General features: G+C 42.1%; 1 protein-coding gene across 1 annotated transcript in view; it reads left to right on the top strand.

Annotated features, from left to right (window-relative positions):
- LOC144772081 (protein sel-1 homolog 3-like) overlaps positions 1-26,292 on the top strand; it is a 397,544-nt gene that overhangs the window by 227,019 nt on the left and 144,233 nt on the right. Inside the window, exon 13 of the mRNA XM_078656264.1 lies at positions 25,661-25,780. Within this exon, the coding sequence (XP_078512390.1) occupies positions 25,661-25,780 (120 nt within the window). The remainder of the gene's footprint in view (positions 1-25,660; positions 25,781-26,292) is intronic.

The raw sequence follows: 26,292 nt of genomic DNA, 5'->3' as shown, positions 1-26,292 counted from the left end.
GCCGCCCTACCACCCACTTATTCGGCCATCCGAGCGGATCGCCCTGAGGGCAGGCGGGGCGGGGGAGTGGCCCTAATTGCTCGAACAGCTTTTAATTTCCAGCTCCTCCCCTCCCCCCCCATTCCGGACGTGGATTACCTCCTAGCTCGATCGACTTCGCATCTGGTCCCTCTCACTTTTGTTTTAATTTATCGTCCCCCTCAGCCTACTCCCTCCTTTCTTTCTGATATTCAGTCCCTTCTAGCTACACTGGTGATTAATAATTCATCAGTACTAGTTCTGGGGGACTTCAATTTTTGGCCCAATGATCCCGCTGAGAGCCCTCAGTCCAGGGATTTCACCAACCTCATGTCTAGCCTTAACTTTTCATCGCTAGTCCATAGCCCGACCCATACTCACGGCCACACGCTAGACCAAATCTGGGTACTAAACATCCCGTCAACACCCCCTACAATAGTCCCCTGTCCCTGGTCAGATCATTTCATCATCACCCTCTCCCTCGCCCTAGCCCCGATGATCAAACCTCAACTCCCCAAAAACACCTGGGTCAGGAAATGGGGCAAAACCGATATGTCTTCCCTTTGCTCGACCTTGGCGGACACCAGCCCAGAGTTATCGGGCCTTACAGCCACCTCGCAGCTTGCCGCCATTGACAACTGGCTGACCGCGGCAGGCGATGAATTTGCCCCCTTAAAGCGTCTTACGGTCAAGCGAGCCCATGCCGCCAACCGCTGGTTCACCCCGGAATTAAAAAAACTGAAGTTGGCCGCACGGAGGGCTGAGCGAGTCTGGAGAAGATCTTACAGCCCTGAGCAGAAGACAGCTTACTTGTCCGTGCTACAAGTTTATAAAAAGGGCATTCTCGAAGCCAAAACTGAGTTTTACACGAACAGGGTGATGGCAGCAGAGTCTCTTTCCAAGGAAATATTTGCTACTGTTCACGAACTGGCTTCATCTGGCAGAGCCACGTCTACCATCCCCCCTTCCCAGTCCCTCTGTAACTCACTCAATGAGTTTTTTATTGATAAAGTTGCCAAAATTAAACTTAACATTCCCCCCCCCCCACATTTGTCAATCCCTCCCCTCCCCCCACGGGTCCCAAATTGACTACCTTCCCTCTGTTAACTACTGATTCTCTTCCCCCGTTGTTGGTCCGAGTCAAGTCAGGCTCCCCCTTGGACTTCGCCCCAGCTTACATCCTCAGGGAAATCTACTTAGCTTGTCCTATCCCGGCCCTGACTCTCCTCAATGACTCACTTATATTGGGCTCTGTCCCTAGTTTACACAAATCAGCGGTTGTTGTCCCAATCATAAAAAAAACGGGCGCTGATCCATCTTCCCCTGCCAACTACCGCCCCATTTCCCTTCTGCCCTACCTAGCAAAAGTCCTTGAGACTCACGTCACGACCACCCTGAGTGCCCATGTAGAAGCTAATGACTGCCTCTCCTCCCGCCAAGCCGGGTTCAGACCCCTGCACTCTATGGAGAAAGTGGTGATCTCGGTGATGGACAGGCTACGGGAAGGCATTGATACCAAGACACCCCAAGCCCTGATACTCTTAGACCTATCCGCCGCTTTTCACACGGTGGACCACTCCATTCTTCTCAGCCGCGTCAGGGCGGCGGGCATTGAGGGCTTGGCTTTCTCGTGGCTTGAGTCATTCCTAGCCGGGAGAACCCAGGCGGTTCACCTAACCGGTTTTGCTGCGGCCTCCCGTAAGGTTGAGTGCGGGGTCCCCCAGGGCTCGTCACTCTCCCCCCTTTTATTTAATTTATACATCTTCCCCCTCATTTTTATGTTACAGCAGCTGGAGGTCACGGTATTCAATTACGCCGATGACCTCCAACTAATTTTTAACCTCTCCCATTCCCCCTCATCTGCCCAGAATGTCCAGTCAGTGATGAGATTCATCCAGGACTGGATGAACTGCAATCACCTCAAACTCAATCCAGACAAAACTGAGTTGGTTTTGACTGGAGGTGGTTGCAGTCCATGGTCCCCTTCTTTTTGGCCCCCCTCACTTGGTGTCCCCCCTTCTCCTGTACCCAAAGTCAAAACTCTTGGGATCTTTCTGGACTCACAACTTTCTATTCATTCACACATCAGTTCAGTGGTCTCCTCTTGTTTTTTTTCTCTAAGAATAATTAGGAAAGTTTCCCGCTTTTTTTCTCTTCCCGCCTTAAAAATTATTGTGCTAGCTCTGGTATTGTCCCGTATTGATTACGGCAACGTAATCTACAACGGGGCTCCCGCTTACGCGATCCACCGCTTGCAGCTGGTGCAGAACCAGGCTGCGCGCCTGATCCACGGCCTTCCCAAATACCACCGGGCCAGCCCACTACTAAAAGCTCTGCACTGGCTGCCGGTGCGGGAGCGTGCCCTCTTCAAACTCGGCTGCCTCACTTTCCAGGCAGGATCAGGGACTGCCCCTAAATTTCTATGCTCTGCCGTTACCCCTTATCTCCCTGGCAGAGAGCTTCGCTCCTCCCATGCGGCCCTACTAGCCATCCCCCGATTTAACAAACAGAGGGCTGGTGGTGCGAGGTTCGCTGCCCTGGCCCCAACTTTCTGGAACTCCCTTCCCGTTGCCCTCCGCACCTCCCCCTCCTATACCCAGTTCCGGAAGGATCTTAAAACCTTCCTGTTCACTAAAGCCTACTCTGTCTAACTCCCCCCTACTGCTGCTACCCTCCGCAACGCAATAGCGCCATGAAACCGCTAGGTAGAAGTGCGCTCTACAAATGCTTTTAAATTCAAATTTAAATTCAAATTCAAATTGTGGAGCACAGTCAGCTTCAAGTGGGGGAGGGCGAGTGTGCCAGGGAGCTTCTCACCCTATGGTGGAGCACTGATAGTTAACAACAAAGGGTCATGCACAGCAATGGAGGTTCAGCAGCTGGATGGACCCCAGGAGGGAGTCGGATGGGAGTGTGCAGAGGGTAGGTGGGGAGGGGGGACTGACCTGCTGGAGGTCCTGGACTCTACAGCCCTAACCCGCAACCTATGGACTGAGTAGCTTCTTGGGGAGGCTGCCTGTGTTTAGGTACCTTGGTGGGCTGGTGTGCTATGCGGTGCCCTGGATTTCAAGTAATGCAACTGTTTGCTGTAGCACGTTGGGCCTGCTGGCACAATGTGCGTAGCAAAGTAAATTCAAGTTCAAGTGTACAGCCAATTTAAAGTTCAAGTGTAATGTCATGCCTAATTTTCTTACTGCCTTGGACATGTGAATGTCACTAAAGTGTGATGCTGTCAATAAGGATATATATATCCAAGTAGAATACATTTACTCTCGTAGTGGCTTGTGGTGAATTATCTGGTTTGATGTGAATAAAAAGTCTACGCCTTGGACTACATAACCAGATTCTGAGAGTCCTTGGGCCCTACGGGGGTGTAAAGGTGACGGAAGTGGGGGAGGAGTGAGTATTATGCTGTGCGCCTACTATGAGTAGGCGCCCCCCGCACCTAGGGAAAGGGCGCCTTTAGTAGCGCCACGGAACCGAGCCTCCCCCAAGGGGTTGGATGAGGAGGGGGACGACCACTGGTGATGTCACTGCACGTAAAGGAAACCGAAACTAAGCTTATTAGTAGGGTATTTAAGGCGGCGTCCCAGAATCTCCTCCTATTTGTCCTCTTGGACCCAGGGAAGCTGCAGGAGCGTCGTCAACCACCGACCCACCCAGCAGAAGAGCAAGGCGGAGCGCTGACAGTTAACAACAAAGGGTCATGCACAGCAATGGAGGTTTATCGGCTGGATGGACCCCAGGTGGGGGTAGGATGGAAGTATGCAGAGGGTAGGCGGGGAGGGGGACTGACCTGCTGGTGGTCCTGGATTCTACTGCCCTAACCTGCAACGTATGGACCGAGTAGAATCTTGGGAGGCTGCCTGTGTTCAGGTATCCCGGTGGGCTGGTGCGCTATGCGCTGCCCTGAATTTCAAGTAATGCAACTGTTTGCTGTAGCACGTTGGGGCCTGCTGGCACAATGGACGCAGCAGAGTGAATTGAAGTTCAAGTATAAGGCCAAGTTAAAGCTCAAGTGTAATGGTGTGCCTATTTTTCTTACTGCCTTGGACAAGTGGATGTCACTAAAGTGTGATGCAGTGAATAAGGATATATATCCAAGTAGAATACTTTTACTCTCGTTGTGGTTTGTGAGGAATTATCTGGTTTGATGTGAATAAAAAGTCTATGCCGTGGACAACATAAACTGATTATGAGAGTTGTTGGGCCCTAGGGGTGCGGAAAGGTGAAGGAAGTGGGGGAGGAGTGAGTGTTATGTTGTGCGAGTACGATTCTATTTCTGGGAATTTCTGATTTTCAAGGCCCCACAGATAAAACTGGTGACAGCAAGACAACAAAATGTTGATTCTAATCTTAAAAGACAGGATAACCTTGCATTATAACTTCTAACCCCAAATGACAGTAGGATGGGTCCAAGAAAGAACCTTCTGGGTTGAGAATAAAACCTGCAGAAAAACATAAAGTTGACAAAAGAATGTTTTGCTATGCCATAACAGGGACAAAGAGGTAAGCTTAGAAACCATGAAGCCTGTTGGGGAGTACGCTACCAAAAAATGAACCCTGCCTAACCTAAAACTAGTAAGGTAGAACCTATATTCTATATTAGTTACCCAAAGGAGATAATTTTCAAACCCCGCTTCTTGTTTGAAACCTAAATAGTGCGGAATTGAGGATGAAGATTGTTGGTTGCGAAGTCTCAGCTGGGTTCAATACTAGTATATAGCTGTTTTTGTTTGAACTTTTGCGCTTCCAGAAAGTTCATTTGGAGAGAGAAAGAAGTGGGAAAGATCTAATTCCAGAAAGGATTTTCTTACATGACAACCATGAAATGACTTTGATTTGTTCTAATTTTAGTAAGTCCTACAAAATCTCTTTGGTGAAGAAATAAAACGGGAAGTCCAAACTTTAATCCACAGGAGCAAAAAAGGCCAGTTAGAACTGTGTCTTCAAGAGCCTTCCCTGGTCGCTCCAAGAATATGGATTGCTCTTCCGCCCGAAATCAGAACAATGCTTCGATTGCCACATTCAAAATAGATATCAAAGGGTTGCTCCTGAATAACTACCTGCAACAATAGCCCTGAAGACGCCCAAACTAACTTTTACATCTTGTTTGCAGCATTGTTTTTATACACTCAACAATGCAATTTTTACTGCTGTATGCATTCTAGGATGTGTATTTTTGTCTCATTCAGCTTCCCTGATTACCTACATGTTTAGTATTTATATCTTCTCCTGTTTATTTTGCCTGCTTATCTGTACAGCACTCTGATGGGTCATGCTAGCTCAATATAAAACCTTTCAAATAAATAAATTTAAAAAAGGGCAGATTCCCGATGGGGTATTAGCCTGACAGTGCTCCTGGGCGTGGCTAACAATCTACAAAGAAATGTGTTCACAATTGTTTTTAGAGGACCAGAAAGAGTGTAGCCCCATTCTCCTGCCCCGTAGGTTCCCAGAGGAATGGACTGCGGATTGTACAAAGCGATCAACTCCTCAATTTCTTTTTTTACCACATTTCTTTGAAAAACTGAATAGACCCTCTATTGCCCCCTCCACGTTACCTACTCTCACTGTCAGTAATATCTCCCATTTTAAATCAGAGGTAAACAGGATGCCAAGATAATTCAAATGTTGCACTTTAGTGATAGGGGTCCCAGCAACAGAATGTAAAGTAAAAGATGTCTTTTTGGGACCACAAATCATTATATGAGATTTGCAATGATTGTTTGCCAGATGTAAGTTCTTCATAAAATCCTGAAAAGTATCCAATAAAATCTGTAGCCTGTTCGCAGTACATATATATTTGGGTGCCACTGGGTAGTTTTTGTTAGGTCAGTGTTCCGTTGGAAAAGTGTTTTTGTGTTGCTAATAACGTTGGCCTCTTTTGATGAATCTCCACGAAACCTTCCAGAAAGATGCTACTTCTTGACTAAATTGTGCATAAACGATTTTGGGGTGGTCGAAGTGAGGACCGATTAAAAAGGAGGGTTCTGAAACCCAAAACCCCAATGCATTTTCCATAGACTTCTTTGAAAAGGGCCACCGCAAAAACTGCGAGTCAGAATTACACCAATTTTGACAGGAAACGTGATCTTGGTCTTGGTCTTCAGAGACTGCTTTTTTGTGGTTTCTGTAAAGTTTAAATATGTTTTATATATTGAAGAATGAGTGGATGTATAAGTGTCTGGATGAAGGATTTAGAAGGTGCGTGACTGACTGTATGAGTGAGTGATTAAATGTGTCTTACTGAATGCATGGGTTAGTGACTAAACTGTCTGAATGTGTGCATCATTATGTCTGTTGTTGTGTAAGCTGCTGCATGTGTTGAACAGTAGCTATATGAGTGGCTATATGGGTTAGTGATTGGTTGCCCAAGTATTTGTATGTGAGGCGGAGTGTGTGTGTGGGTGCCTGGGAGGTGTGTGACTCTGTGCATAGATGTGTGAGCAGTTGATTCACTTGGTGTATGGGTTTAAGAGTGCATGTGGAAACAGCTGTATGGGCGGTTGACTATGTGCATGGGTGTGTTGGTGAGTGAATGGATAGCTCAGTGCTGCATGTCCAAGTAAGTACATATGTAAAACATAGTGCTTAGGAGAGTTGGCATATGTAAATGACTATACATGGGAGCCTGTGATTGCGTAAGTGGCTGTATGGATCAATGTGTACTTGTATCAGTGATTGTAAAAGAGAGTAAGTATGTGTTAGTATATGTTTGAATAAGTAAGCTTTAGTGTGTATAACTGTGTAGTTGAGGAAATGGGAGTGTGATTGATTCTTTGCATAACTGACTAGGTGTGTGAGTGACTCTGTGGATGAGTGTCAGTGTGTGAGTGTCTGTATAGGTGTATGAGTGGATATGATAGTGTTCTATTGATGAGTGACTGTATGTATGAGTGATTGTATGGGTGAATGAGTGGATGTGTGTGTAGACCTAGAAATTAGTGAGTGCGTATGTAGTTACTGGTATTGGTGTGTCAATAATTTCAGGAATGGTAGTTTGTATTTAACACTGTATCAAAGGTTAGATTAGAGTGTGAGGAGGGGCATCGTATTATCACATGGATGATGTCATCAGTGATGTCATTTAAGATGTCATCAGTGATGTCACCAGTGATGTCATTTGAGATGTCATCAGTGATGTCACTGACCATGTCATGAATGATGTAATATGTGACATCATCAGCAGTGGATTGTGGAAGCGCGAGTTATAGTGAGTCCAACTAACTATAACGTGGGAATTTCAATGGTTTTGTATGAGTAAAATGTTCAGCTAACTATAACTGGTGTGAAACCTATGGTTTTTACAGTGAATTTCAAAGGTTTTTTAAATGCTAATTCCTAACTATAACGAGTGTGAAACCTATGGTTTTTTCAGTGAATTTCAAAGGTTTTTTAAATGCTAATTCCTAACTATAACGATTGTGAAACCTAAGTTTTTTTTGTGAATTTCAAAGGTTTTTTAAATGCTAAATCGTAACTGTAACGTTTGTGAAACCTATGTTTTTTTCAGTGAATTTCATGTTTTTTTTTAAAAGTTAACTTCTTTGCATATTGACTTCGTAACCTACAATTTTTTTTTATTAGCTGTTTTTTATAACTATTAATTATAATTAATTTTTTTTTTATTATTTGTTCACTGTATTTTTCTTTTTTTTTTATAATTTTTTCCTAGTGCGCTCAGGGTGCGCGCACCGGTAAGCTTACCCGTATCATTTTGTCTTGGAGCGCTCAGGGTGCGCGCACCGGTAAGCTCTCCAGAGAGCGCTATTTCTGCGTTCGTAAAAAAAAATATGCATGAAAAGTAAATAATAATGCAAGACATTCAGTACCATACTTATAAAAGCAGTATTTTTGATTTTCCGAATGAAAATTATTTAGCATTTCCGTAAAGCTACCAAAGCGTCACTCGAGCGCGCCGCGTAAGCGCCCCCGGAAGCGCCTACATTCGCGCTGCGTAAGCGCCCCCGGAAGCGCTCCGGTGCGCGCAGCGTAAGCGCGTCAAGTCATGTGACCTTAAAATAACACTTTTCATTGGTTGCTAACAGTTTTTTTTACAAAGAATGAAATCCCCACCCATTTTCTTCACTTCTTCTTTCACTTTTGTGACTGCAAGACCTGTCTTTTTCCTGCTTAATCTTTTTTCGATTATCATGGCTGCTAGACCCACCAGTAGCAGTGAGGATGCAGATGGGTTCATAGAGGAAGAGGCTCCTCAGCCTAGAGTAAAGAAGCATTTCATATGGAAATTTTTTTCAATACCTGCAGACAAAAAAAAAGTAAATGCTCCAAAGGTGGAGTGCCGAATTTGTCACACTGTCCTGTCACGGGGTGACCCTACCAGAAAATACTCATTTGGAAATTCGACCATGATTCGGCACGTCCAGAGAGGAGGCACCCTCAGAACTATGCCCGGGAGAGTGTCAGGACTCTGGCACGAGAAGCTCCAAGGGATGGTGCTTCTACTTCAACTGGAGGAGCAACTGTATCGGTGAGGGGGCGACCAGACCAGCTGATTCCAAATATTCAGCCTGTTTTCGACGGAATCACAATCAAATGCAAAGATTGTGGTGAATGACTTTGTTATGGTGAACAAAGTATTTTGAACATTGTCCGAACCTGAGAAAATCACCGCTGCCGTCCCCACCCTTATTTTTGATTCTTTTTTTTTGCTCCTGTTGAGCAGTTTGCCATTCCCTGTTTTTGTTTTTGTTGTGAAAAAAAAGAAAAAAAAGAAAAAAAAAAGTTCTTTTTAGAACTACGTCCAATTCTCAAAAAAGAGCTTTATTCTTAATAAAATCAAAAAGAGTAAATGAAGTGGAGTGCAGTAAGAGAGGAGAGGAAAATGAGTGAGAAAGTAAAGAAAGGTACGAGAGGGGAAGGGAAGTGAAGTAGGGGGACTGAAAGAAGGTGAGTGTGGGAAGTGAGTGACGAGAAGGAGAGTGAACATGTAGAATGAGGATAAGTGTAGAAAATGTAGTAAAGGAACGGGGTGTGGAAGGGTAAGAAAAGAGCAGTGATATTTAGGAAAGAGTGGAGATACAGACTGGATAAAGGCAAGTGAGTGTGAGACAAGGTGAGTAAGGGAGTGAAGAGACAGAGAAAGTGAAAGAAAAAGTGAGAGTCGAAGACTGAGTGAGGGAGGAAAGAAACATAAGTGAGGGAGTGTGGCTGTGTTATAGGGAGTGAGCGTGACAGAAGAGGAGTGACAGACTAAGGGGTCAGAGAGAATAAGGCTAACAGAGAGAGAATGAGGGAAGGGGAGTGTAGAAGTAAGAGGACAGAGGGAGTAAGAGAAGGAATTAGTGAAGTGGAGTAAGGAGAGTAAGGGAAGGGAAAACAGTGAAGGAGTAAAGAAAGGGAAGTGAGAGGAAGGAAAGTAAAGGAGAAGGTCTGAAAGAAGGTGAGTGTGGGAGTATGGCTGAGTTATAGGTAGTGAGCGTGACAGAAGAGTAATGGCAGACTAAGGGGTCAGAGAGAATGAGGCTAACAGAGAGAGAATGAGGGAAGGGAAGTGTAGAAGTAAGAGGACAGAGGGAGTAAGAGAAGGAATTAGTGAAGTGGAGTAAGGAGAATAAGGGAAGGGAAAAGAGTGAAGGAGTGAAAGAAAAGAAGAGAGAGAAAGTAAAGTAAAGGACAATGTCTGAAAAAAGGTGAGTGTGGGAGTATGTCTGAGTTATACGGAGTGAGTGTGACAGAAGAGGAGTGAGAGACTAAGGGGACGGAGAGAATGAGGCTAACAGAGAGAGAATGAAGGAAGGGGAGTGTAGAACTAAAAGGACAGAGGGAGTAAGAGAAGGAGTTAGTGAAGTGGAGTAAGGAAAGTAAGGGAAGGGAAAAGAGTGAAGGTGCAAAGGAAGGGAAGAGAGACGAAGGAAAGTAAAGGAGAAGGTCTGAAAGAAGGTGAGTGTGGGAGTATGGCTGAGTTATAGGGAGTTAGTGTGACAGAAGAGGAGTGAGAGACTAAAGGGACGGAGAGAATGAGGCTAACAGAGAGAGAATGAGGTAAGAGGAGTGTTGAAGTAAGAGGACAGAGGGCGTAAGACAAGGAATTAGTGAAGTGGAGTAAGGAGAGTAAGGGAAGGGAAAACAGTGAAAGAGCAAAGGATGGGAAGAGAGAGGAAGAAAAGTAAAGGAGAAGGTCTGAAAGAAGGTCTGGGAGTATGGCTCAGTTATAGGGAGTGAGTGTGATACCGAGGCACAAGATGGCTGCCAACAATTTCTGTTTTGGAGTGTTGACAGACAGTGGCAGCGAATCAGCATGCCTTCCCAAGAAAGCTGCATGCTCATTGGCTGTCAACACTTCAAACCAGGAAGTGTTGGCATCCATCTTATGCTTGGTAGACCGAGGCACAAGAACGCAGAAAAACAAACGTGTAGAACACAAAAAGGGGGCAGGGTAGACACACCCTGACCCCCTAGGCCTGCCAAGGCCCCAATTATTTTGTTTTAAAACCCGGTCTGTTTTTTTTCAAATTACCCCCCGGGGGGACTAAATCGTGGGGGCATAGTGATAAAGAAGTGTGGGGGGTCCCCAATCCCCCCACACTTCCCCGGGGACCGCCGCCCCCCCGGGCAAAGCAACGCAGCCCCCTGGCGCATACTGGAGGCTACTGGTGGGCTAGTTGGCCCCCAGGGACCCCCAGTATGCAAGGGGAATTAGTTCCCCCTCTGCAAACACGCAAGGGGACTGCGTTGCAGAGAGGTGTAAAAAGGGGCATAGCCTCATCACACCTCTCTGCAATGCAGCCCCCTGGCGCATACTGGAGGTTCCAGGTGGGCTAGTTGGCCCCCAGAGACCCCCAGTATGCAAGGGGAATTAGTTCCCCCTCTGCAAAAGCGCCAGGGGGCTGCGTTGCAGAGAGATGTGAAAACATTTTTTTTTCAATTTATATTAAAAATATGTAATGTAATTTTAAAAATAAAATATCTAAAAATAAATAATTTAAAATAATGTAGTAAATCAGTATAAAAAATATAACAATTAATACATTTAAAAATTATCATTTACAAAACCATTGAAATTCACTGAAAAAACCATAGGTTTCAGCTACGTTATAGTTAGGAATTACCATTTAAAAAACCTCCGAAATTCACTGAAAAAACCATAGGTTTCAGCCACGTTATAGTTAGGAATTAGCATTTAAAAAACCTTGCAAATTCACTGAAAAAACCATAGGTTTCACAAACGTTATAGTTAGGAATTAGCATTTTAAAAACCTTTGAAATTCACTGAAAAAACCATAGGTTTCACACCAGTTATAGTTAGCTGGTCATTTTACTCATACTAAACCGTTAAAATTCCCCCGTTATAGTTAGTTCAGCTAACTATAACTCACGCGCCCGCAATGCACTGCTGATGACGTCACATATTACATCACTTATGACATGGTCAGTGACATCACTCATGACATCACTGATGACATCTCAAATCACATCACTGATGACATCATCCTTGTGAAAGAGTGGCAGACCTCCTCTCACTCTAATACACACATTCAAAATAGAAACAAAAATTTTCAAGAAAATGGAGATACCAATACCAGTTACAACAACCTATTCCAACATCTACTTCCACATCCACTTATTCAACAACAGATCTATATAGTCACTCATACATGTACTCAATCATCATATGTACTCATACACCTATACATTCTGTTACACACCGATACTCATCCATAGGGTTACTTAGACACATACTAACACATGCAAATAAATTATCAAACATTAATTTACTTGCATATACAGCTATACACACAAACATACACATACTGACTCTCTTAAACGATCACTTATAGAAACACATACTTAGTTATACAGGAACTTATAAATTTATACATCTATAAGCATGCAACATACACGCACGGGTCCGTGTACCGTGCGCATACCGTACGCGCATGTGCGCGTACCTTTGCGAGCGCGAGCTGCATGCTGATTAGCTGCCACTGTCTGTCAACACTCCAAAACAGAAATTGTTGGCAGCCATCTTGTTCCCACTAACCAGTATGATACACATGTAATTTCGGACTTTAATGTTTGCTAAGCTCTATTGTACAATTTTGATTCACATACAACAAGTTCGTTTAAATTAAATCAGGCATGCATTTGTAATCCTCTCCTTCCACGTGGAACCTTTGATCGCTATTTTCCAACTAGCACCCGGTCTCAGTAATTTTCCAGCTAGCGGTGTCCTAGCAACCACTAAACAACAACCCAGTCCTTCGTTTAGTTCCATGCTACTGTGTGGGACACGTGATCCCGTTACCAGAGCAACTTAATGACTCGGCAGGCTCCGAAACGCCATTGCGGTTTCGAGCGGACTTTGTGCCTGATTCATTCGGCCCTCGGTAAGCGTGTGTTTCTGACTCGCCGATGGTTTCATGTCAAGTCAGATCGTAGGCAGCGCCCTTTAATTACATTACCCATTCCTTTTGTTATAACAGATATACTTGACGAACGCATCGAATTCTGAACGATTGTGTCAAACCAACGGGGTAAGTGCCTCCCGGTTTACATATGATTCACTCGTCTGCCGCTACTACTGTCAACTGTAAGGGGCCCGGCATACATCAACTTGTTGGACCTATGTTCATTTCTTATAGGAACATCGAACAGGATGTCCCCGTTATTATCTTTTTCAGATTCCTTACTGCACCAAGCAAGGTAATAATCCCGGTTATTGATCTAAATGGCATGCCCCGAATACCTTCGGTAACGCTAATCAGTCCGAATTTGACATGCCACACACCTGGTAACGGATCACTTATTTCACCGTTCCTGATTTCCAAATAGCTGTCACCATTAACGGTGCTTTAGTCTATTAAGGTCACCCGGTTCACGTGACGCTTTAGATTGTTTTTCAGCGCCCATAGCTCACGCTACCACTCACGGTGATGCCAAATCTTAGTCATTCCAGGTACCCCTGAATTACTAATCAATTCCCCACATTCGTGCATGTTCCCTCCATTTTATTAATACATCGTGTGCTGTCCTCCACTGAAGTAATTATGATTAAACTCTTTATGCAATTAGCGTAATAATACCTTACATTATATATATTGTATTAGGTGGTCTGCCCTAACTCCCCAGTCCTGAAGAAGACCCCGCGGCAAGGATTTAATAGGACCTGCATATTTAAGAGGGTCGAAACGTCGACAACCATTGTTCTTTCTATTTTGTCAACTCCACGGCCTTACTGTTCATATGTTGTACTATGTGGAGTATGATACAGTTTAATTTGATATCCAATGTTCTTTATTGTACATTATATGTAACCATTTTTATTGTGGTTTAAAGTATTGATTGTTCGCTCACCTTACCCTTTCCCTATCACTACATCCTCACAATATCACGCAACCCCCTCTCCCCCCCCTTCGGGGCCTTGCTCCACCACTATCTCTATTACGTGATTATTGTCATTATTTGTCATACTTCTCCTCTGTGATTAAAACATGGAGAATGGATTCAATGTCTATGTGATTGCTTTTGTGTATTGAGTTATATTCTGTGTTCCTCATTCCCTGGGACCCCTTCCCCATTATACGTGGGGCACAGGAAAGCAGAAAAACAAACGTGTAGAACTCAAAAAGGGGGCAGGGTAGAAGCACCCTGACCCCCTAGGCCTGCTCAGGGGGTACCACAAGGACAGTACATCATTCATGACATGGTCAGTGTCATAATTGATGACATCTCAAATGACATCACTGATGACATCACTGATGACATCATCCACGTGACAATCACATACACCTTTTCATACACTAGTAAAATCTTTCATCACTCTTTGTAAAATACAGAGTATCATATTTGAATCCATTGACACAGCAATACAAGTATCTAAAAACCCACTCAGTGATTCCTAGATGTATACACACATCTAATCACTTACCTGTAGATTCACTCATACATGCTGTCAATGAACAATAGAACACTATCAAAAATACGTATACACCTATATCGACATTACACACCAGCACACAACCTATTCACATATGAAGTTATCCTACTCACCTATGCAAACAATGGATCATACTTACATACTTACTTAGCTACAAACTTATACAAACACCACTTCATCTATTCATTTAGATAGTAAGTCATACTTATTATCATTAAAATCATTATTACAAGTATACAGTTATCCATATAGTCACTTACACAATCATTGAGTCTTATGTATACTTATTTATATACAACAACTGACTCATACACTGCCTTTTATTTTTCTAGTTTGTTGGACATGTACCATTGAGAAATATATTTGCTCATCACCACACCCATAAAGATATTCACTCACCCAAAGAACTGTTAGAACATGTGGTTTTAACTTCATATATCTACTGAATCAACTATTCACACATCTTTGGGCAGTCACACCACCCACCGAACCACACACACATTCACTCTCCTATACAAATACTCAGTTAACTAATCAATAACTAATATAGACTTTCACATAGCTAGTAACCAACTGGAGAACCAGTTTACACAACAACTGACAAAGTGATACAGATATTCACACAGTTTAGTCACTATCCACTATATTTACTGAGACACTATACAGTGTTAAAGTAAACAGTCAATTACACTGCTACTAAATCCTCCATCCAAATATTTATTTTTATATATCCACTCATTCTTCAATGCAAATTGCTATATATATAATGCATATTTAAATAACGAAGCAAACCACATTCACTGGATGATGTCATCAGTAATGTCATCAATGATGTCATTTGAGATGTCATCAGTGATGTCACTGACCATGTCATGAATGATGTAATATGTAACATCATCAGCAGTGGATTGCGGGTGCGCGAAATATAGTTAGTACAACTAACTATATAGGAGCAATTTCAATGGTCTTGTATGAGTGAAATGTCCAGCTAACTATAACACCCCTAAAACTTATAGTTTTTTGACTGAATTTCAAAGGTATTTTTAAATGCTAATTCCTAACTATATAAGGCCTGAAACCTATGGTTTTTTCAGTGAATATATATATATATATATATATATATATATATATATATATATATATATATATATATATATATATATATTCACTGAAAAAACCATAGGTTTCAGGCCTTATATAGTTAGGAATTAGCATTTAAAAAACCTTTGAAATTCACTGAAAAAACCATAGGTTTCAGGAGTTATATAGTTAGGAATTAGCTTTTAAAAAACCTTTGAAATTCACTCAAAAACTATAAGTTTTAGTGGTGTTATAGTTAGCCGGACATTTTACTCATACAAAACCATTGAAATTGCTGTCATCAGTGATGTCATCAGTGATGTCATTTGAGATGTCATCAGTGATGTCACTGACCATGTCATGAATGATCTAATATGTGACATCATCAGCAGTGGATTGCGGGTGCGCGAAATATAGTTAGTACAACTAACTATATAGGAGCAATTTCAATGGGTTTGTATGAGTAAAATGTCCAGCTAACTATAACACCACTAAAACTTATAGTTTTTTGAGTGAATTTCAATAGTTTTTTAAAAGCTAATTCCTAACTATATAACTCCTGAAACCTATGGTTTTTTCAGTGAATTTCAAAGGTTTTTTAAATGCTAATTCCTAACTATATAAGGCCTGAAACCTATGGTTTTTTCAGTGAATTTACAAGGTTTTTTAAATGCTAATTCCTAACTATATAAGGCCTGAAACCTATGGTTTTTTCAGTGAATTTCAAAGGTTTTTTAAATGCTAATTCCTAACTATATAAGGCCTGAAACCTATGGTTTTTTCAGTGAATTCGCAAGGTTTTTAAAATGCTAATTCCTAACTATATAAGGACTGAAACCTATGGTTTTTTCATTGAATTCGCAAGGTTTTTTAAATGCTAATTCTATTAGCGGATAACGTTTTTATATATTAAAACGTTTTTTAAATCTCAAATGCCTGCTTTGCTAACAGAGTTTTTAAGCACAGGCTCTTTTGTCTCTGGTGGCCATCTTGGGAGACTGCATATCAGAATTTTTTTAATGAAATATAAGAGGATTTGAGAAGTCACTCAAAATGTGCCCTAATTTTTCTTTCTTCAGCACTAATCATAATTTCTATGGCAAAATGAACCCCCTCATTTTGTTCCTTTGCAAATTAAATGTTTTAAGTGTTAACACTTTATTCCAATCGAGATGACTTCAGGTGTGCCATACTTTTGTCATAAGTAAGACTGTTAGCGCTCTAGTTGTTCTTTAGAACACTCTGGGACATTCTGTCATTGGGCTATAGTTGGGCTACATCTGGCTGATATTTGGGCTACATTTGTTTTTTTTGTCTCTGGTGGCCATCTTTGGGCTACATTGGGCTACATTGGGCTACATTGGGCTACATTTGGGCTTTAACATATATATAGCCCAATGTAGCCCAATGTAGCCCAATGTATATTTTTTCAAAGTTAATTTTCGTAAAAACCACTGGAGCACATATCTTGAGACATAGCAAAGGCACATCGGGCTACCAGTCCCTACAATTTTGCCAAGTTTGGTGGAAAACTATTCAGCCGTTCGGGCTAAAAGTGAGTCCAACCGCCCTATGGAAATTAACATGGGAAAAACACGTTTAGGGACCCCCCTTTTATCTCGGCCCCCGCTTGACGAATCCCCCCCAAACTTTCAGGGAAGGACCGGAGCGCCGCGAGGCAAAGTTAAGGAAAATTTCAGGAAGATTCCTCAACCGGCCCCAAAGTTATACCCAATAGAATGTTGCGATTTCCCTATGGAAAACAATCCTAACTATATATACCTACTGGCTATCGCCAGTAGGTAATATATATATATATATATATATACATTTTACATACTGGCGGTTACCAGTAGGTAGTTATAGTTAGGACCTAGTTTCCATAGGAAGAATTTTTTTTGTTTTGCCTATAACTTTGACGTTGTTTGATGAATCTTCATGAAATTATCCAAACTAATTGTTTGTTCATATCAGCTCCTATGTTGAAAGTTTGGGGGTGATTTGTCAAGGTAGAGGCGAAAAAAAAGGGTGGTCCCAAAGCATGTTTTCTCCATGTTAATTTCCGTAGGAAACTTTAGACAAGGTTACAGGTCGAACGGGTGAACGGAATTACCCTAAATTTGGCAGGGAGAAGGGTCTTGATCTAGACAGCACGCTTTTGTTTATTTGGTGTAAATCCGTTCAGTAGTTTTTGAGAAATATCAAAATTTACAGATATCGATATTTGGGAATTCTGCCATCTGATTGACTGAGGCGTTACGAGCACGAGCTTGCTCCTTATTGGTTGCAAGCGCTGCGAGCGGTTGCAACTAGGAAGTGTTGGCCACCATTTTGTGATTCCGTTGAAGCGAGTGAGCGGAAAAAAAGGGCGAAAAAAGTAAGAAAGGAGGGTAGGAGCACTGTAAGCTCTGTGGGGGAGTGTGAAGGGAAGTAGTCACTCCTATTGGTCTGAAAGTGCGGTGTTGCTCAGAGTGACATGGTGCTGAGATGATATACTTCTACACTCGGTTATGAAACCGAGATCCTAAACCGTGAGGTCATTGTTGTAAAGTGATGTGTTCTGGTCTTTGTAGCATACGTGTGCTAGTAGTGTTAGTACGTGTTTATACCATACAGGGAGTGGGAAGCAAACTACTGACCGCTATCGTGGGTTTATACTATACCGGAAGCAGGAAGCGAAGTACTCACGCCTACCGGTGTGAAGACTTGGAGAGCAAACCGAGGTGATTGCTGTAAAGGGATGGGCTCTGGGCGCTGTAGTATACGTATGCAAGTAGTATTAGTAGGTGTTTATACTCTACAGGTAGTAGGAAGTGAACTACTGACCGCTACCGTGCGTTTATATATACTATACCAGAAGCGAAGTACTCATGCCTACCGGTGTGAAGACTCGGGATCAGACCGAGCTGATAGCTGTAAAGGCATGGGCTCTGGGTGCTGTAGTATATGTGTGCAAGTAGTGTTAGTAGGCATTTATACTATACAGGAGTGGGAAGCGAGCTAGTGACCACTACCGTGTGTTTATACTATACCGTAAGCTGATTGCTGTAAAGTGATGGGCTCTGGGCGCTGTAGGATACTAGCCGCTGTAGTATAACTGTGTAAGTAGTGTTAGTATGCGTTTATATTATATAGGGAGTAGATAGCGAACTACTTTCTCCTACTGGTCTGAAGACTCGGGGATTAAAGTGTGATCCTAAATCAGGAGCTCATTGCTGTAAATTGATGTGCTCTGGGCGCTGTAGTATACCTGTGGAAGTGGTGTTAGTTTGCGTTTATATAATACAGGGAGTGGGATACTTACTACTCACCCCTACCGGTCTGAAGACTCCTGGATGTAACCATGAGCTCACTGATGTAAAGTCATGTGCTCTGTGTAGTATTCCAATGTAAGACATAGTAGAATGTTAGTATGTAATTTTACTAGAATGTACCTATGTTATGTTAGAATGTAGGGCTGTCATGAGGGGAACCTTGGGGAGTTTGTACACGGTGCTGGAGAAGACGGTTACCTTGCTGTCTGCTCCTGTTGGTGGCTGTTTAAGGTGTCTTGTTTTCCTGCTATAAATCTACTTATCGGATCCACTGCTGTCTGCCTCTTCACTACATAAATTTGGCGACGAGCGGGAGAAGGTAAAAAGAAGGGAGCACTCACCAATACTTCAAAGGTGCTTGCGTTGTGCTGAAGACCCGTTTTCTTTGTGTAGCTGTTTCTACTCATCCCAGGGTCGTATGCTCATTGAACTATGTCATCCGACCTTTGGTAGGATTTATATTTTTAGATTTTGCGCTTCCTCTGCCTCTTCACTACACTCTGGTTGCTGTACTACTCCTGTGTAAGTAGTGTTAGTATGCATTTATACTAACCAATGCATCATGGTCCTAGGGAGCAGGACCACCCAGGCGCACCTCATACAATGTCCCGGGGTGTGCATCCGCGGGACATTTATGTTTGCTATTTGAGGGCGGGTGCATGGCTTCCACCCTGTGATAGCAAATCCTTGTTTGACTAGTTGAAGCGAGAGGAGGAAAACCTTGTATAGCTTTAATAGAGCGGATCCGGATGGCAAAAATGGAGACAAAAAAAAGTGGGGTGTTACTCGTTGATTTAAATTAGGCTCCTGGTGGGTAATGTTCCGTGGCTAATCCTAATATTATATTGCGGGGTCTCTGTAGGACTGGGGTTCTTAATGTCACATGTAAATTAGGCGCTGAAGGGCACAGAGACGTTTCGTAGCGTAGGGGATCGCCACCTTCTCGGGTATTGTTTATTAATTGTTCGTGGGGCTTCAAGGCCAACTGAAGTCCGGGGATCGCCACCCTCCGGGGCTTTACTTAAATAGGCAGGATGGGCTTCGGCAGACCCTGAAGTCGCCGTGGTGCTAGGCAGTGCCTTATTGTTTCTGTAATCACACAGGCATATATTCATGGTGTTATAAAGTGATATACGCATGGAACCCTTGCAGATGTAGAATTACGCAGGCTTCATTTATGTAATAGTCTATTGGTTTAAATTTGGTAGGTGCACCTCAAAATAAAAAATGTTTTCTCTCTAAACCTCCTATAAACAGATGATTTTCACAATAAACTACAGACAAGTGTTGTCAGAAAAAAAAGATCTATACACTCACTTATTTATTGGACAAAAAAATAATCTTTATTAAAACAACACAAATAAATGGAAACACAGTTTTATTAGAACAAACAACAGTATAACATGAAATACGTGGGTGGGACCCCTCCGGAAGCAGCGTACAAAACCTGAAGGACAAAAATGAAACATAAGTATATGTGCCATGTGGAAGAGGAAAAGAAAGGTAGTCCAAATGTAAGGGAGAATGGGAGGGAGAGGTAGTGGGTGTAAGGGAGAAGGGGAGGGAGAGTCAAAAGAACAGAGGGAGGAGAAGACAGAGCGTCGGCCTATTGCACCCAGCCCACAGTGTTTATGTCCCGTCACCCGTTTGTCTAGTACGCTGGGGTCCACGAGAAAGAGTGTGGTCGAGCAAGTCCTTAAAATGAAACATATAAATGAGGCCAGAGGTTACATTATTAGCTACGGGAACATCGCTTGCCTGCACCAGTGCACCCAGGGTGCTGCACCCCAGCACCTTCCCCCGCACTGTGCTCAATTGTAGGTCCTGTGCACTGAGTCTTCACTGTTCACCTGCCACCATAGGTGTGTCCAATGACATTTTGGTGCAAGCTCCGAGTCCGGGATAGCTTTGTAGGGTGGGTGAGCAGGTCTCCGGTCGGGGACGGTGTCTTGATACCGAGATGGAAGGCATCAGAATGCTGAGGGCATCATGACAGGGTGAGCACCCGCTCTGCCCATTTTCAGTTAATTTAGTGTCTGAAAAGGGAGAAATAATTTAATGGTGAAAGCATCTGGAGGTAAATCAAGGTTTGTTTCAAGCTTAATAGAAAACACCAGTTGAGTGCATCCTTCGTTTTTGAAGTGCAATCTACCAACTGTAAGTGGTAATCGTGGCTCAAAGAGGAGTTGGAGTGCACGACAATACACAAGGTTAAATAATATGTTATAACAAGGATTCACATACAAAGGAACAGAGTGCATGCTAGAAGCATAATATGTGTGTGTAATGCAGTGGCGGAAGCATGTGTGCATCTACACTTAGGAATGAGCTCACTACAGTGCCCTAAAAGCCAACGCACGTGTCTGTAGAGCAGCGCTGCCCGCTGGCTCAGGCCTACAGTACGGTCCAGCAGGTCTTTAAAATGAGACAGACATGTGACTGAATGAGGTTAGAGATCACATCATTATGCATAGCAACATCGCTTGTTCGCACCTGCGCACCCAGGCTGATGCACCCCACCCCTCCCGCAGCACTGAACTCAATTGCAGCCCTTGTGCACCCAGGCCCCACTGCTCACATGCTGTCTTTGTTGTGTGTGTAAACACTACGGGCAGCACTGTTCACAATTCAGTTGTAGTGTTGATTGCAGGATGGTGTACACCTCATGAATCCCTTTGGAAACACGACGGGCAGTAGGGTTCACAATTTAGAACCAGTGTTGATAGTCGGGATGGTGTTCACCTCATGGATCCCTTTTTTTTATTACGCATTGTGATATGCGAGGTGGATGCGGCCATATCACCCGAGGCAGTGTGGAAGAACTGGGACATGTGGTGTCATCGTTATCCTTTTTATACATACGCAAAGTGGGCTGGGCTTTCGTACGTCAGGCCAGCATAGGGGTATGAATAATTGTTCCGGGGATCAGGGTGTTGTTCAGTTCCTGCCTGGCCAGGAAGTATAGTTATGTGTGTTTCTTTTGCAGTTTTGACATTGCAGAATGCGCAATTTATAATAATTTAGCATGTATCGGAGGGCAGCAACTATCGCTAATGAGATGCTGTTCGAAAAGATTGAATGGCGAACATTACATGTCGTTGTCAAGGTTGTGGATATGCGCAGACATGCATGTCAATGATGTGCGATATTATTGAAAGTGTTGCTATTGCGAAGTGTACACATGTGAATGTGCTTGGATGGAGGGAGGATCAGCAGTAAGGCTACGTCATACACAGAGATAACGCTCATTACAGTCAAGCAATGTATGTCAACCGTGAATCTGAAAGTCTCACATATGAACCACCACTATATTGGTAAAGCCTGACAACAGAGCATACAGCAATACAAATCTACACATTACTGTTTGTGACATGTGATCGAGGATGTGCACTCTGCCCGTGGCTGATGAAACTCCTTAGAGCCACCAATACGCAGGCCAAAAGGCAGCACAATAATGTGCACACACACACACCAGGGGCATCGTGTAACACACATTTGTTTTTTGATGTAACATTTGAGATGCATGGCCATCACACGTGGAAGGCTTAATGTACAGACCATGACTATTGATCAAGATGATGGTTGCATGTTGTGTGTAGTATAAGATATGTGTACACAGACAAAAAACTTTTCAAAAAAGCTGTTTAAGGTGAAGTGGTGTCTCTCATCAAATGCTGTAGAGAGAATGACTAAAATGGGTGGGGTCGTCCAACTGTTACAATGGGAAATGTTATGAAGCAATCAAATGCTTATTTTTAAAGTCACATGGCAATCACGCACCGAGCGTGTAAGGAGGCCGCACCCGATGCGATTTTGCGAGAATATATTTATCATAATATGCGTTTATTACAGTTAGAAATATATAAATATTTAAAATATTTTAGATTATCACTTGCTGTCATATACTGTTTAAAGTTATTTACATATACTTTTGAGACAGAAAAAAAGGGAATGGCGTACCCGGCGTGCGCTCATCCCATACGCAACGCTCAGCGGGTGCGACCTCATACGTACATGACGTAACGCGTGGCTTGGTACTGCATACCCGTCGGATACCAAAGTAGCAGCTGGGGCAATTTCATGCGTATATGATGTTCCATGGGACGCAGTGTCACAAACCCGTTGGATACGAAATGCGCATCATTTACGAGTTTAGCAATATGGTGGATTGGATTGGCGTGGTGATGTAGCTTGGTAGGCTACCGGTATGGGAGTGCAGTTTTCTCAAAAAAATACCAAAAAGGAGATACATATTTTTGGAGGAAGATATAAAACATTACATAATTTTTAAAAGTTAAAAAAATTAAGAATAATAGAGTTGCAAATGAGCACAAAAAAAATAGAGTTCCAAAATATTTAAAAATATAATATAATAGAAAAAATATAGGTTTTATAAACAGTAAAATATGAAATTAACATTTAAAAAACCTTTAAAATTCACTGAAAAACCATAGGTTTTACAGACGTTATAGTTAGGAATTAGCATTTAATAAACCTACGAAATTCACTAAAAAAAACATAGGTTTCAGGGACGTTATAGTTAGTTGAATATTTGACTCATAAAACCAGAGAAATTCACCTGTTATAGTTAGTTGAACTAACTATAACTTGCGCGCCCCTAATGCACTGGTGATGAAGTCACATATTATATTAATCATGACATGGTCAGTGACATCACTGAAGACATCACTGATGACATCTCAAATGACATCACTGATGACATCACTGATGACATCATCCACGTGAAAATCTTATGCATATACGGATGCCCTAATATACACTCACTCTAAAATACAGACTACTATTTTTGAAACCATACACACAACAATGCCAGATACTACATACCACCCACTATTTCCTAGGTCTGTACACACATCCAGTCACTTATACATGCAGTTACTCATCAATACAGTACTATAATATGCAATCACACACAGTAACACTCCGCTACTCATCCATAGAGTTACTCACACACCTAGTCAGTCATGCAAAGAATCAATCACATACCAATTTACTCATGTATACAGTTATACACACCAACTCCGTTATTTATACACATACCACATCACTTATTTATGCAGATACTAACACATACTTACTGTCTTATATAATCACTGATACAAGCAGACACTCATTTATACACACACTCTTCAAATAACTTACTCTCACGTATAGTCATTTATATATTCTAACACTCACATATACTGCCTTAAAACATATGTGGTTACTAACACATATACCACTGAGACATTCATTCACTCACCAATACACCCATACACACACTAACTCACCCATACAGCCCTTCCCTGAATCCATACAACCAGTGAATTACCCACTCAGACATCAATGCACAGTCACACACCCTGCCACCCACCCACACAGACACTCAGGCACCCATACAGATACTCAGACAACAAATCAATAACCCATATAGACACTCATGTAGCTACTCACCAACCCATGCAGCCGCATACACACCAACTGAGAGCCCGTTTCACAGAACTAACTTAAGACAAAATCCTAACCTTCCTACTTTTGGTATTCACAAAAGGCATTTAGTAGTAGTAAAGTTAGGATTGTGTCTTAAGTCTGTCTAGTGTCTGTCTTAAATCTGTCTTAAGTCTGTCCTAAGTTTGTCTTAAGTCTGTCTTAAGTCTGTCTTAAGTCTGTCTTAAGTCTGTCCTAAGTTTGTCTTAAAACTGTCTTAAGACTGTCTTAAGTCTGTCTTAAGTCTGTCTTAAGTCTGTCTTAAGTCTGTCTTAAGTCTGTCTTAACTCTGTCTGACACCAACTGTCCATCCTAATATATGTAGACTATTGTCTATATGCGTCCCTTGTACCAAATCAAAAGGGTCTATTCGGCCTTTCGATTAAAAACACGCACGTATTGGACACGCATGTATTCTAAACCAAGGTTGTGTATATATAAACAAGCACTAATGTTGCAAAGTGAACCAACTCCTCCCCCCTCCCTCCAACCACTTCCCGGTCTGCCATCCTGACACCAACTGTCCTTCCTAATATATGTAGGCTATTGTCTCTATGCGTCTATTGTAGTTGTTGTGCAGCAACCCAATCGATAGGGTCTGTTTGTCCTTTAGATTAAAAACACACACATATTTGACATGCGCGTATTCAAATCCAACGTTGTGTGTATATATAAACAAGCGCTTATTCGAATTCAAAGTTGTGTCAAAATTTCAAATCAATCTGTGAAGAACTTTTGTAGATTTAAGATTTTTATCAAACGCACATTGATATTTGTATATGTCCGTTTGTGCTTTCGATTAAAAACACGCGCGTATTCGACACGTGCATATTCGAATCCAACGTTGTTTATATATAAACACGCGCTTATTCGAATTCAAAGTTGTGTCAAAATTTCAAATCAATCGGTGAAGAACATTCGTAGATTTAAGATTTTTATCAAACGCACATTGACATTTTTATGTGTCCGTTTGTGCTTTCGATTAAAAACACGTGCATATTCCACACGTGCATATTCGAATCCAACGTTGTGTATATTAAAACACGCGCGTATTCGAATGCAACATTGTGTCAAAATTTCAAAGCAATCGGTGAAGAACTTTCAGAGATTTGAGATTTTGAACAAACGAACAGTTAAATTATTATTTATATAGGTGATATATATATATATATATATTCACTAAAAAAACATAGGTTTTCAGGCATGTTATAGTTAGAAATTAGCATTTAAAAAAACCTTAGAAAGTCACTGAAAAAAACATAGGTTTCAGGGGTGTTATAGTTAGCTGGACATTTCCCTCGTACAAAACAATAGAAATTCCTCCGTTATAGTTAGTTCTGCTAACTATGACTGACGTGCCTGCAATGCACTGCTGATGATGTCACATATTACATCATTCATGACATGGTCAGTGACATCACTGATGACCATCATAATGTGGCGGGGGTAAATCTCATTACGATGGCGGCACATCATCGTAATGAGCCCCTATGTGTTCAATTGTGGTACATGGGCAGCCAAGAAGTAACTGAATTTGTCTTATGTACAGTGCCCTTCTTGCTTTATTTACAGTGATATAAGAATAATTTATGAATCACAAGATCCTTGCTTAGTCAGTGTCAACCAATGTGCAGTGTTTAATATGTTTAGGATTTGTTAGATTGACACTATTACTTGTGGGTGTTTTCAAGTTTAGGATAAAGATATCTGCTATGGGTAGCTAAGTCTCTATGTATTGTTTTCACTTTTTCATTGTTTCAGTGCAGTTATGGTTATCTTTGGGTAGTAGGACATCTTATAGATTCGTTTTCATTTAGTGCTCTATTTCTAAGTTAATTCAATCTTAGTTCTTCTTCAGGCGTTTGTGGAAGTCATCCATCTGATTGACGACAATATCTTGAAACAACAAACAAAGGAGAATGAGGACCTTTTCTTATGGCTGCGATACCAGGCCAGACAGGGTGTAACTGCAGCACAGGTAAGAAATCTGGTGGTAGTAGCTGGCTAAGAATATAAGATGTAAATAATCAGGCATTGAGGCGTGTACAAAAGGGTGAAGTTTTATTCCAAATACACAGATTCAGGAAGATATTAACACTGGTACATGGGATTTTAGTGTTCTGAAATTCCACCGTATGATGGACTTTCTGCATTCCCAAACACAGGCTGAGTGAGGGATGTGGGGTGGTATTTGTGGGTGGGTCCCCCAGTGATAGTTGTTATAACAATTGCAAACCCATACAATTATAGTATTTATCAATGCTTTTCAGCAGTTTGCTACCCTGAGAAGGCACTCATCTTTACTCTGCACAAGAGTACGTTGGTTTCCAGTCTGGAATTGTGGACTACACACAACATTTATAGTGATGCACTGGAAGAGTTGCTCCTTGGAAAATAAGCAAAAAAAATAATATGCAAATGCACTTTGCACTGCATATCTGCATGAAGAATTACATATTTGAGTATACATTTGAGTGCTGAAAATCTTCA

Source organism: Lissotriton helveticus, chromosome 8 (genome assembly GCF_964261635.1).
Source record: "Lissotriton helveticus chromosome 8, aLisHel1.1, whole genome shotgun sequence".
In the NCBI taxonomy this organism is placed as follows: Eukaryota; Metazoa; Chordata; class Amphibia; order Caudata; family Salamandridae; genus Lissotriton; species Lissotriton helveticus.
This window is presented reverse-complemented; position numbering and strand designations above follow the sequence as displayed.